Genomic DNA, 13,661 nt, shown 5'->3' with positions numbered 1-13,661 from the left:
AAATTAGGTTTATCGAGTTATTTCGATCCAGGATCATGGTCCAAAGGCGGAACAAAGAGGTGGGGTAAACGGGAACATCACTAAGAGAGAGAAGATGAAGATGATGAGAGAAAAGATAGTCGTAATGAATATTAATTCAGTATGGTCTGATGTTATTTAAACTAGCTTAACAAAATTAAATAAAAGAAAGGATTCCTATATTGAAATAAATATTTCTTTTATTTTACATTCTAAGCGTTTATAATCTTTGGAATAGTTCTAATGGTGATAGTATTGCAACGCGGGAGCAGCCTTGAAAAGGACAGGGGCGGCCTTGATGGCGACGGGAGCGGCGGTGGGGGCGGTGTTGTGAACCACCGCGTTGAAGCCGTTGTGGTCGTCAGCTGTGTACTCCACGGTCCTGATGGAGCCGTCGGCCTCGTGGAAGGAGTACGAGCCCTTCACGGCGTCGCCGTCGCGCACCTCCTGCTGGGACTTGTTGTCGCCGGTGTGGCCGTCGGCTACGGAGTAGTTGTACTCGTACTTGGGGTAGGCCTGCAGCAATTATATTTAATATTAGTGCTGAATATATATGGGTGATTATTATATTGTATGACAGGTGAGAAGGTAAACTTACGACTTCCTCAGCGTGAGCCACAACCTTGGCGACAGGAGCGGCGTGGTAGGCGACTTGGACGGGGGCGGCGTGGTAAGCGACTGGAGCGGGAGCGGCGTGGTAGGTGACGGCGGCGGGGGCAGCATGGTAGGCGACTGGTGCGGGGTCGGCGTGGTAGACGGGAGCGGCAGCCACCAGCTTGGCGGCCTGTGGCTGGTCGTGGCGCACGATGCTCTGCGAGGAGACGGCGGCGGCGGAGGAGTAATGTACAGGCTCGGGAAGAAGACCGGCCTGGGACACCGCCACCAGAGCACACAAGGCTACCAACTGCAAAATGAAATATATGAATTAATTTCTAGTCACTATTCATAAAATTTCATCCTTATCACTTTTTAAGTCTGAAAATGAATACTGCCACTTACTTTAGAGAACATTTTGCTAGAAATAATCAAACACTGAATGATATCTGTCCTGAGCAAGGATCAGGTTATATACCTCCACCAAATTCTATTCAATGAAGCATACATACATTGATACAAAGTGGTGGTAGTTGTCAAACATGCTTATGATTACGCCGACCTTGCCCCTCTAATCTTTGATACTTTCGCTCATTGGCCTGTTCACTTAGACAATGTTATGCAAAAAAACTATCATTTGGTCTTGGCGTATGTTTTATGACCTTCATTCAAGAGTTCTAAAAAAAACGTTGCGCCCAAATTATGGATATTTTCTTATTCTTCATCGAATTTTGTCAGAATATATCATTGTATGAATTCAGCATGCAACTTTCATAAAGCATTAAAAAACCCGGTCAAGAGCGAGTCGGACTCGCGTAATAGGGATCCATACCATCATCACGTTCGTTACTTAAATATTTATTTTTATATTCACATTTCTACAAATTTCTTAAAATAAACCAAAAAATTGCTTTAAAATAACGTTTGTTGTATGAGAGTTATTACTTTACTGTTTAATTATTTATTTTGAAAGGTTATAAGTATACAAGTAAATATTCTGTGAATTTTAAAGCGTTTTCCAGTTATTAATATTGAGCAAAAAATATGAAAAAAAAACACGTATGGGGTTAGCATTATTTGTTGTTACAGCGGTAATGAAAATACACAATATGTGAAAATTTCAGCTACACGGTTTATGAGATAAGTATAGCCTGGAGACAGAAAGACGGACAGACAGCACAGGCTTAGTAATAAGGTCCCGTTTTTACCTTTGAAGTTCGGAACCCGGAAAAAAGAACGAGTAAATGACATCTTCCTTTTAGGCTGGAGCTTTTTATTTTTTTTGAGCTTTTTTGCATTGAGAGCTTTTCCTGATTGCTTTCATTGGTCGCATTGTTTCTATGGGATCAACTTCAAAATGGCGAAAATAAAATCAACTGTTTCTTACGTATATGCAGTGCGTACTATTTGTTTGAAACAGCTGATATTTTCTTCACGATTTCGTAGTTGGTCGCATAGTAAATTTTCTTGAGTTTGATGTACTGATTAGCCTATTCGGAGAATTCTAGTCAATTAAACAAAAAATCAACTATTTCATTGTGTCATGAACTAATAAAGTATAACACTTACTATTCGTATAGTGAAAGCAATACTGTTTCGATTCTCAACGTAATGTAAGGTCAATAGTATGTGGACTTGTTCAACTGCTTCTCAATCATCTTAGTTATGAATGAATCACACTCAAGTATAAAACGTGATCGAAATTCAAGTAATTTATCATTCACTACTTGATCCTTTCAGAGACACATTCAAAATGTTCAGCAAAGTAAGTTGATTGTAAAAAAAAAATATGCCTTTTTCGTTCTATTATTCTACTTTCTCCTTCCTTACTTTTTTAACTACAATTATTAAAACGATAAACATTTATTAAAAGAAAATGTAAATTTTTTTTCTATGCAAAATGAAATTCATATTCTTTAGTAGGTACTATTCTATCCTCTGGCATTTGTCCAGGTTATGTCCTCATCATTCTAGAGGAGGCAGGGTTATTAGTTTTAGAAAATATATAAACTATATAATATTTCTTTGTTTTGTAGTTGGTAGCCCTGTGTGCGTTGGTGGCGGTGTCCCAGGCTGGTCTCCTGCCTGCGCCCGTGCACTACTCCTCCGCCGCCGCCGTCTCCTCGCAGAGCATCGTGCGCCACGACCAGCCACAGGCCGCCAAGCTGGTGGCTGCCGCTCCCGTCTACCACGCCGCCCCCGCACCAGTCGCCTACCATGCTGCCCCCGCCGCCGTCACCTACCACGCCGCTCCCGCTCCAGTCGCTTACCACGCCGCCCCCGTCCAAGTCGCCTACCACGCCGCTCCTGTCGCCAAGGTTGTGGCTCACGCTGAGGAAGTCGTAAGTTTACCTTCTCACCTGTCATACAATATAATAAGTATCCGTATATATTCAGCACTAATATGAAATGTAATTGCTGCAGGCCTACCCCAAGTACGAGTACAACTACTCCGTAGCCGACGGCCACACCGGCGACAACAAGTCCCAGCAGGAGGTGCGCGACGGCGACGCCGTGAAGGGCTCGTACTCCTTCCACGAGGCCGACGGCTCCATCAGGACCGTGGAGTACACAGCTGACGACCACAACGGCTTCAACGCGGTGGTTCACAACACCGCCCCCACCGCCGCTCCCGTCGCCATCAAGGCCGCGCCCGTGCTGCTCAAGACTGCCTACGCCGCGCCCGCGCTGCAATACTACCACCACTAGATCTCCACCAAAGTAGTAGACCACTAAATAAACAAACTTAATTTATTATATTAAACAAGTCAATTTCAAGAAAAATATTTGTTTTCTTAATTAACTTTTAATCCCGAATCCATCATGAATTTCACATGATGGAAATGCTCTGAAACTGTAAAGTAATATCTAAATGGTTCTTATTTATTTCGGTCGTAAAGGCGCACCTAGGACTTCTCTTCAGAAAGGTGAGGATGTACTCGGGACTAACGCCAGGAGGAAGATCCTCCCTATGGTGATGGGTCTGACTATGACTAGAATACAGTAGAGGGGAATACGATGCGAGAAATATTTCTTATTTTTCATTATTTTTGAAAATCCACAGAATGAAAATAATAATTGGCACTAAGTATCAATTCTTACTGTACTCGTACCAACAAATCTAAACGAAAAAGTCTTAAGATGTTTGAATAAAGTAATGTCGCAGTTATTCTTTAGGATGTTATGGCTATCACCTATGTTAGGACTTAAACGTGTCAATGGTTAATTGAAACAATACTAATAACAGAAGTCCAGCGGAATAAGCGTTACTAAATAGTGCATTAAACATTTCTAAGACAAGTTGGTATTACTGTTAGACTACAGAATGATTAATAGTACTGTCAGACATGAAGATGATGGCGGTAAAAACTATACCAAATCTGATCAATTTAAGGCACAGCAGTAGAAGACACAACAGGAAAAAGGCTGCCAATCAATTTGGGGCGTTAACATACTCGTATCTTCTGTACTTTGTAACGCGATAACTTTCGAGCTGTTGACCTGATTTTGAAAAAAATTTAAATGTTTGTAGGATCGGTCAACAATATATAATCTATACATATAATAAAACAGTAAAAATATTTTGTCTGTACATTTAGTATTTTTGACTGAAATGGGTAGAGGGACACTTAAAATGAATAATAGAAAGCAAAAATATATTTTTTTAATTTATTGTCTGTCTGTCTGTATGTATGATCACGATTATCTCCGAAAGTACTGAACCGATTTACTTGAAACTTTCACCAATTGCTTTGTTTTAGAAGACTATTACTCAGAATATACTCAGAAGAAAATTTAAAGTTTGTTTCATCATAATCGGTTCACTAATAAAAAGTTATCGACATTTGAATGAACTCAAGGCATGAGTTTGCCTGCAAATAAGTTACGAAATTTAAAATTTTAAGTCATTTATCATTGTACGACAGCATACCTATAACACATAAATATAAGAGAAAATCAGTTTGATATGTTTTGGTTTTGCCGCACATAACATGCGTAATTCTCATTTAAAAAGATTTTTGGTTTGTTAGTCTACTTTAGTACCGTGTGGTTCCCGGCACCAATACAAAAAATAAAAGGACCACTGAATCTCTTTCCCATGGATGTCGTAAAAGGCGACTAAGGGATAGGCTTACAAACTTGGGATTCTTTTTTAGGCGATGGGCGAGCAACCTATCACTATTTGAATCTCAATTCTATCATTATCCAAATAGCTGAACGTGGCCATTCAGTCTTTTCAAGCCTGTTGGATCTGTCTACCCCGCAAGAGATATAGACGTGAGTATTTTATTAAAAAACAAAATTCTAAATACTACGTATAATAAAACGGTAAAAATATTTTGTCTGTACGGATAGAGAATTTGTTTTTTTACATTTTTTGTCTGTCTGTCTGTATCTGACTGTATGATCAAGATTCAACTTGAAATTTACGCGGACGAAGTCGCGGGCAACAGCTAGTTTCATAATAAATACTTATATTGATAAAGATGGCATTTAGAAAAAAGTGCGTTTCTCATCATGTCCTGGCCGGGATTCGATCCTGGGATCTCCGGTGTCACAGACAAGCGAACCACCACTGCGCCACAGAGGTCGTCGATTGATGTGATAGCATCACTTTAATAAATTAAAATCAAATAAAATGAAATAACCTTTGAGATAGTTTTGCTAGATCCATCTGTAGAATAAAAAACGAAATTGTCTGAATTCGTATCTGTCGAAGTATAAAATTGTTGTATTGAAACATATTCATGCCATAAATTATTATTTATAAGGCTATAAGAAAAGGTAAAACTTAAATTTGGAAAATGATTATGTTTATTTATTTGAATCACAATCCTATCAGCCGAACTTGGTCTTAACTCATTCAAACTGCTAGCTCTGCCTACCCAGTATGGGATAAAGACCTAATTATATTTATTTATTATGTTTCTTTTTTACTTAAAGAGTGTATGGGGTGTCGTCGAAGAATAGGTAGGATATGTCTTTTATTTTTAATTTTTTACAAATATTAATTCAAGTACTCAAATCAAAATCTTTATCCGTTCGAATAGAACGAAATACGTTAAACATGGATGGTGGTCTGGAACATGTAAACTCAAATTGAGCCTGTTATCACACAGAGGAACGTGTTTCCATAGCTCTAAATTTTTTTCAAGCTTTAATTTACAAGTACACTTAAGTAATGAAGGGCTTAATGATGGAATTAAGATAATAAAAGTGACATGTTACTAAACATCGGCTCAGGGTAGGTACTCTTGATTTGACCTTTCGTCCAGGACGAACCTGATTTGTTTATAATTGATAACTGAATGATATTAATATTACGCCTTTTCTTGGGATAGGTTTACAATAGATACATTTTAGATTATCGAAAGTTCACACATGGACAAGACTTGGGGCAAGGTCGGTCACAATTTGAGCTGTGCGACGGGTTAGTTTCGATGTGATCTTGAATCAGCTGTCTACTGAATTATTAGACTATAAAAACTGACGAAGGCTTTGACAAATATCATTGTGCGATTAGTCGTGTAATAGAAACAACCAAAATGTTCTCCAAAGTAAGAGACGCAGTGAAATAAGTTGAAATATCTGGTGGTGATAAAAAGAATAGTGAATAATTTAGTGAATATTATTTGCAGTTGGTAGCCCTGTGTGCGTTGGTGGCGGTGTCCCAGGCTGGTCTCCTGCCTGCGCCCGTGCACTACTCCTCCGCCGCCGCCGTCTCCTCGCAGAGCATCGTGCGCCACGACCAGCCACAGGCCGCCAAGCTGGTGGCTGCCGCTCCCGTCTACCACGCCGCCCCCGCACCAGTGGCCTACCATGCTGCCCCCGCCGCCGTCACCTACCACGCCGCTCCCGCTCCAGTCGCTTACCACGCCGCCCCCGTCCAAGTCGCCTACCACGCCGCTCCTGTCGCCAAGGTTGTGGCTCACGCTGAGGAAGTCGTAAGTTTACCTTCTCACCTGTCATACAATATAATAAGTATCCGTATATATTCAGCACTAATATGAAATGTAATTGCTGCAGGCCTACCCCAAGTACGAGTACAACTACTCCGTAGCCGACGGCCACACCGGCGACAACAAGTCCCAGCAGGAGGTGCGCGACGGCGACGCCGTGAAGGGCTCGTACTCCTTCCACGAGGCCGACGGCTCCATCAGGACCGTGGAGTACACAGCTGACGACCACAACGGCTTCAACGCGGTGGTTCACAACACCGCCCCCACCGCCGCTCCCGTCGCCATCAAGGCCGCGCCCGTGCTGCTCAAGACTGCCTACGCCGCGCCCGCGCTGCAATACTACCACCACTAATCTGCTACCTCTAGATTTCTACCGATACTACCCTACGTACTGAACAATTTATTGTTGACTGTTAATTTATTTGAATATACGAATAAGTATTAAGCATGATTTTTACTTTATTGAAATATCCCATCGTGTGAAATATTAAGTTATTAATTTACTAGCGACCCGCCCCGGCTTTGCACGGGTGCAATGCTGATACTAAATACACTACAGAAAAACTGTGACTATTTTTTTTTACAACATATTGTTGATAGTAATGCAGCGAATACTTTTTTCTGATCGATGTTTAATCGCGGCTCGTCTTGAGCTATATTTTGTAAAAGTCTCGTTTGATCGTATGATGTTTCTTTTGTGTATTCAGCACTGTTAGTTAAATCTGAGTTAGTAGTATTAGCAGGCATCGGCAGCACAAAATCCTTGATCGATTTACCCGAAAGTAATTGCACTACTTTGTTCAATTCAAATAATGTTTCGTCAAATATGTTTTTCATATTGTACATTAACTGAGTTTAATTCTCGCCGTCGCCAAATCAGAACATCAATGGCCATATTTTCTTGAAATTTTTTTTAATGTGTAATATCTGCGTAAATATTCATTTAAATCTTCTCCTGTAACGGACAATATACATAGATGTATATATAAAATCAACAATGTGTTTAAGGTATTTAATTGGAGAAGGATTAATAATGCACCTATTGGTTAAAATCGCTTCAAAGTTTACTTACCCTACTCTTACTTTATTACTACTTCCTTTACCTTACCTTCTACTTACTTTACCCCGTTACTGCCTGTAATGTGTGATGTTGATCTTCATCTGTAGATCAACATGCACAGACAGTAACGGGGCTAATATAACGTTATGATTCTGAATGACATCCATATTACACCATCACAAGTTTATTCATCCCTTTTATTTAATAAATTAATTTATCGTATAATATTTCATTAATTAATTATATTAAAATGTACATGCGAAGTCTGCGGTGCGATCGAGAATGAACTTAGGGTGATTATTAAGGTATTTTTTGAGAAATTTATCTTTTGGTAAGCTCTGCTCAGCTTTGGAATAGTCAACAACGAGATCAGCTCATAGCTTTGGTACTTCCAAATCATGAATCAAAAAGAGTATTCTTATGCGTATCGCTCTTGATTAAAGGTATATATGTAATTACATTTTGTATATTTTATTCACCGATCAAACATAGGCAGAGACTAGGAGGTCTCCATTTCAGCTTTGCCAAAAATGCTTTCTCTCTGTTTGTTCTGTTCTGAACATTGTATTTTTGAACCGAAATCTGTTATATTTTGGAAACAAGTTCGAATAACAAATAAACAATAATATAAACAAATAAATTGTAAATCGGTACTCGAACTTATATTTAGTATTTTTTCAAAATGTTGGAGCTAAGCGCCTAAGCTACGATTTTATTGAGTTAACGAAAATAAAATAACAAAGATATTTCTAATCTATCATTAAACATACAAATAAGTAAAGGTACTTATACAACACTACAAAAATCATATAGTTAGTCCAGTTTCTAACAAAAAAAAAAAGTGAAGCTACATATGTAAATTCCAATAAGCTGATTATTGGTGAAATTATTAAAACATGACTAAAAACAGTTTTCTCAAAACTCCCAAACATTCTGGTTTAAGGGAAAAAGTTAAGTAAGGTCAAAGGTCAAAATCAAAATAAGTTTAACGTTTTCACCTTAGATATAACGATGCAATAAGTTGCAAGGCTCTTTCCAGTAGGGGTGTTCAGAGACCCTATCTTTCCGACCCTAGGATTATTGTTCGTTTAACTTGATCAAACCGAGCAAATTATTGCGAATTTCTAGGACATTCAGTCAGCGCTACATGGTGCTGATGCTATGACACTAATACAGTTTTATACAAATTCCCGTTTACAAACTTGATCGTAAAACCAGCACTAAACTCTTAGATCCTTATATTGTCTTCGCTTCAACCAAATTCATATTTTTTGATGCATGATTGCAACTTCATTTTGGTTTTTCAAATTTCTCATTTCATTTCCTACGCCCTTCTTGTATATTTAACAGCCTAGTTTACCTACTAGTCCTATTACATGAGCATAACCAACCATTTCAAATTTATTTTCCTTTTCTATTCCTGTCATTATTTCTTCTTTCTAATCACAACATTTCCTTAACTCGCTTTTTTTATCCATTATACGGATTCCTCATGAATATTTGCGATCGGTCAGTGTCGGTTTACTGATCTCAGAAATTACCGGGATTTTTTATGAGGTTAAGGATAGTTGATATTTTGGTTCAATCACTTCATGGTTCAAAAAATTAAATTATTTTTAGTTATGACTTATTCTTGTATTTTTATAAATTAACATTCAACAATCACAAATTCAGTACGATATTTTGTATTGATAGATCTAGTGGTGGTAGTATTGCAGCGCGGGCGCGGCGTAGGCAGTCTTGAGCAGCACGGGCGCGGCCTTGATGGCGACGGGAGCGGCGGTGGGGGCGGTGTTGTGAACCACCGCGTTGAAGCCGTTGTGGTCGTCAGCTGTGTACTCCACGGTCCTGATGGAGCCGTCGGCCTCGTGGAAGGAGTACGAGCCCTTCACGGCGTCGCCGTCGCGCACCTCCTGCTGGGACTTGTTGTCGCCGGTGTGGCCGTCGGCTACGGAGTAGTTGTACTCGTACTTGGGGTAGGCCTTCAACAATTATATTTAATATTAGTGCTGAATATATATGGATATTTACTATATTGTATGACAGGTGAGAAGGTAAACTTACGACTTCCTCAGCGTGAGCCACAACCTTGGCGACAGGAGCGGCGTGGTAGGCGACTTGGACGGGGGCGGCGTGGTAAGCGACTGGAGCGGGAGCGGCGTGGTAGGTGACGGCGGCGGGGGCAGCATGGTAGGCCACTGGTGCGGGGGCGGCGTGGTAGACGGGAGCGGCAGCCACCAGCTTGGCGGCCTGTGGCTGGTCGTGGCGCACGATGCTCTGCGAGGAGACGGCGGCGGCGGAGGAGTAGTGCACGGGCGCAGGCAGGAGACCAGCCTGGGACACCGCCACCAACGCACACAGGGCTACCAACTGCAAATAATATTCACTACATTATTCACTATTCTTTTTAACACCACCACATATTTCGACTTATTTCACTGCGTCTCTTACTTTGGAGAACATTTTGGTTGTTTCTATTACACGACTTATCGCACAATGATATTTGTCAAAGCCTTCGTCAGTTTTTATAGTCTGAAATTCAGTAAGCAGTTAATTCAAGATCACATCGAAACTAACTCGTCGCACAGCTCAAATTGTGGCCGACCTTGCCCCAGGTCTTGTCCATGTGTGCACTTTCGATAATCTAATATGTATCTATTGTAAACCTATCCCAAGAAAAGGCGTAATATTAATATCATTCAGTTATCAATTATAAACAAATCAGGTTCGTCCTGGTGGAAAATTCAAATCAAGAGTACCTGCCCTTAGCTGATGTTTACCAACCCGTCACTTTTATTATCTTAATTCCAAATAATAATTACTTAAGTGTACTTGTACAATAATGCTTAAAAAAAATTTAGAGCTATGGAAACTCGTTCCTCTGTGAGATAACAGGATCAATTAGAGTTTACAAGTTCCGGACCACCATCCATGTTTAACGTATTTCGTTCTATTCGAACGGATAAAGATTTTCATTTGAGTACTGGAATTAATATTTGTAAAAAACTAAAAATAAAAGACATATCCTACCTATTCTTCGACGACACCCCATACACTCTTTAAGTAAAAAAGAAACATAATAAATAAATATAATCAGGTCTTTATCCCATACTGGGTAGGCAGAGCTAGCAGTTTGAAAAAGTTAAGACCAAGTTCGGCTGATAGGATTGTGATTCAAATAAATAAACATAATCATTTTCCAAATTTAAGTTTTACCTTTTCTTATAGCCTTATAAATAATAATTTATGGCATGAATGTGTTTCAATACAACCTTTTATACTTCGACAGATACGAATTCAGACAATTTCGTTTTTTATTCTACAGATGGTTCTAGCTAAACTATCTCAAAGGTTATTTCATTTTATTTGATTTTAATATATTAAAGTCATCACTTTAATAAAGAGTTAATAGAGAGCCACAGAGGTTGTCGATTGATGCGATAGCATCCTATCGCATCAATCGACGACCTCTGTGGCGCAGCGGTGGTTCGCTGTCTGTGACACCGGAGATCCCGGGATCGAATCCCGGCCAGGACATGATGAGAAACGCACTTTTTCTAAATGCCATCTTTATCAATATAAGTATTTATTATGAAATATAGTATCTTTTAGTCGGTATCCCGTAACACAAGTTTCGAACTTGCTTCTGGGCTAACACAATCTGTGTAATTTGTTCCGTATATACTCGTACTCATAAAAGCACTTGTTTGCCGCGAAGATCTCGCACACACATAAAATTTTTACGAAGTTGTGAATATTTTAAAAAGTTCCTTAACCGATGCTTTGATGGTCTACTAACTTAAAAATATTGTTGACTGATCCTACAAACACTTTAATTTTTTTCAAAATCAAGTCAACAGTTCGAAAGTTATCGCGTTACAAAGATACAGAAGATATGTTAACGCCCCAAATTGATTGGCAGCCTTAATGATATACATAATATGTCGATATCATAATGTAACACTATTCGCAGCTTATTTCCTGTTGTGTCTTCTGCTGCTGTACCTTAAAGTGATCAGATTTGGTATAGTTTTTACCGCCATCATCTACATGTCTGACAGTACTATTAATAATTCTGTAGTCTAACAGTAATACCAACTTGTCTTAAAAATGTTAAATGTTAGTAACGCTTAGTCCGCTGGACTTCAGTTATTTGTATTGTTTCAATTAACCATTGACACGTTTAAGTCCTAACATATGTAGGTGATAGCCATACGAGTAATATCCTAAAGAATAACTGCGACATTACTTTATTCCAACATATTTAGACTTTTTCGTTTAGATTTGTTGGTACGAGTACAGTAACAATTGATACTTAGTGCCATTTATTATTTTAATTCTGTGGATTTATAAAACAATGAAAAATAAGAAATATTTCTCGCATCGAATTCCCCTCTACTGTATTCTAGTCATAGTCAGACCCAAGCTATTCACCATAGGGAGGATCTTCTTCCTCCTGGCGTTAGCCCCGATTAAATCCTCACCTTTTTGAAGAGGAGTCCTAGGTGCACCTTTACGACCGAAATAAAAATAAGATCCATTTAGATTACTTTTCATATTTTACAGCATTTCCATCATGTGAAATTCATTATGTTTTATAATAATGTAACGATATCATTACCTTCTCATATGAGAAGGTTGAAAACCACAGAATTATGGGCACAGGTTAAATTAAAAGGTTGCTAATAAATTTACTGTTATACTGTCCTAACTTTTATGACGAAATATGATGAAATCTGTAGATTATTAATTCAGGATTAAAAGTTAATTAAGAAAACAAATATTCTTTTTGAATTGACTTGTTTAATATAATAAATTAAGTTTGTTTATTTAGAGGTCTAACTACTTTGGTGGAGATCTAGTGGTGGTAGTATTGCAGCGCGGGCGCGGCGTAGGCAGTCTTGAGCAGCACGGGGGCGGCCTTGATGGCGACGGGAGCGGCGGTGGGGGCGGTGTTGTGAACCACCGCGTTGAAGCCGTTGTGGTCGTCAGCTGTGTACTCCACGGTCCTGATGGAGCCGTCGGCCTCGTGGAAGGAGTACGAGCCCTTCACGGCGTCGCCGTCGCGCACCTCCTGCTGGGACTTGTTGTCGCCGGTGTGGCCGTCGGCTACGGAGTAGTTGTACTCGTACTTGGGGTAGGCCTTCAACAATTACATTTCATATTAGTGCTGAATATATATGGGTATTTATTATATTGTATGACAGGTGTGAAGGTAAACTTACGACTTCCTCAGCGTGAGCCACAACCTTGGCGACAGGAGCGGCGTGGTAGGCGACTTGGACGGGGGCGGCGTGGTAAGCGACTGGAGCGGGAGCGGCGTGGTAGGTGACGGCGGCGGGGGCAGCATGGTAGGCGACTGGTGCGGGGGCGGCGTGGTAGACGGGAGCGGCAGCCACCAGCTTGGCGGCCTGTGGCTGGTCGTGGCGCACGATGCTCTGCGAGGAGACGGCGGCGGCGGAGGAGTAGTGCACGGGCGCAGGCAGGAGACCAGCCTGGGACACCGCCACCAACGCACACAGGGCTACCAACTGCAAATAATATTCACTACATTATTCACTATTCTTTTTAACACCACCACATATTTCAACTTATTTCACTGCGTCTCTTACTTTGGAGAACATTTTGGTTGTTTCTATTACACGACTAATCGCACAATGATATTTGTCAAAGCCTTCGTCAGTTTTTATAGTCTGATAATTCAGTAGGCAGCTGATTCAAGATCACATCGAAACTAACCCGTCGCACAGCTCAAATTGTGGCCGACCTTGCCCCAGGTCTTGTCCATGTGTGCACTTTCGATAATCTAATATGTGTCTATTGTAAACCTATCCCAAGAAAAGGCGTATTATAAACATACTGTGCCCGCGACTTCGTCTGCGTGAAATAATTATTTTGGGCAGCATTGAAGCAACAACCTCAACAGTAGTTCCTGAGATTAGAGCGTTCAAACAAACAAACTCTTCAGCTTTATAATATTAGTATAGTAATCATTCAGTTATCAATTATAAACAAATCGGGGTCGTTCT

The 13,661-nt window shown here is 40.1% G+C and overlaps 2 protein-coding genes across 2 annotated transcripts; one reads left to right on the top strand and one right to left on the bottom strand.

The window, feature by feature from the left end:
• Positions 1 to 258: 258 nt before the first annotated feature.
• On the bottom strand, positions 259 to 13,256 carry LOC132901912 (uncharacterized). Its single transcript, XM_060945105.1, has 8 exons — positions 13,245 to 13,256; positions 12,858 to 13,163; positions 12,493 to 12,775; positions 12,067 to 12,143; positions 10,084 to 10,164; positions 9,730 to 10,002; positions 617 to 868; positions 259 to 534 (listed from the first exon to the last, which is right to left on the bottom strand). Exons 1-8 carry the CDS (start codon positions 13,254 to 13,256, stop codon positions 259 to 261), a joined length of 1,560 nt encoding a protein of 519 aa, XP_060801088.1.
• LOC132901889 (larval cuticle protein A1A-like) lies at positions 2,366 to 6,924 on the top strand. The gene is made up of 4 exons (XM_060944994.1): positions 2,366 to 2,377; positions 2,649 to 2,894; positions 6,288 to 6,557; positions 6,640 to 6,924. The coding sequence occupies exons 1-4, from the start codon at positions 2,366 to 2,368 to the stop codon at positions 6,922 to 6,924; spliced, it is 813 nt and encodes a 270-aa protein (XP_060800977.1).
• Positions 13,257 to 13,661: the final 405 nt, after the last annotated feature.

Source organism: Amyelois transitella, chromosome 7 (assembly GCF_032362555.1).
Source record: "Amyelois transitella isolate CPQ chromosome 7, ilAmyTran1.1, whole genome shotgun sequence".
In the NCBI taxonomy this organism is placed as follows: domain Eukaryota; kingdom Metazoa; phylum Arthropoda; class Insecta; order Lepidoptera; family Pyralidae; genus Amyelois; species Amyelois transitella.
Note: the sequence above shows the minus strand (reverse complement) of the source record. Positions and strands in the feature narration are given on the sequence as shown.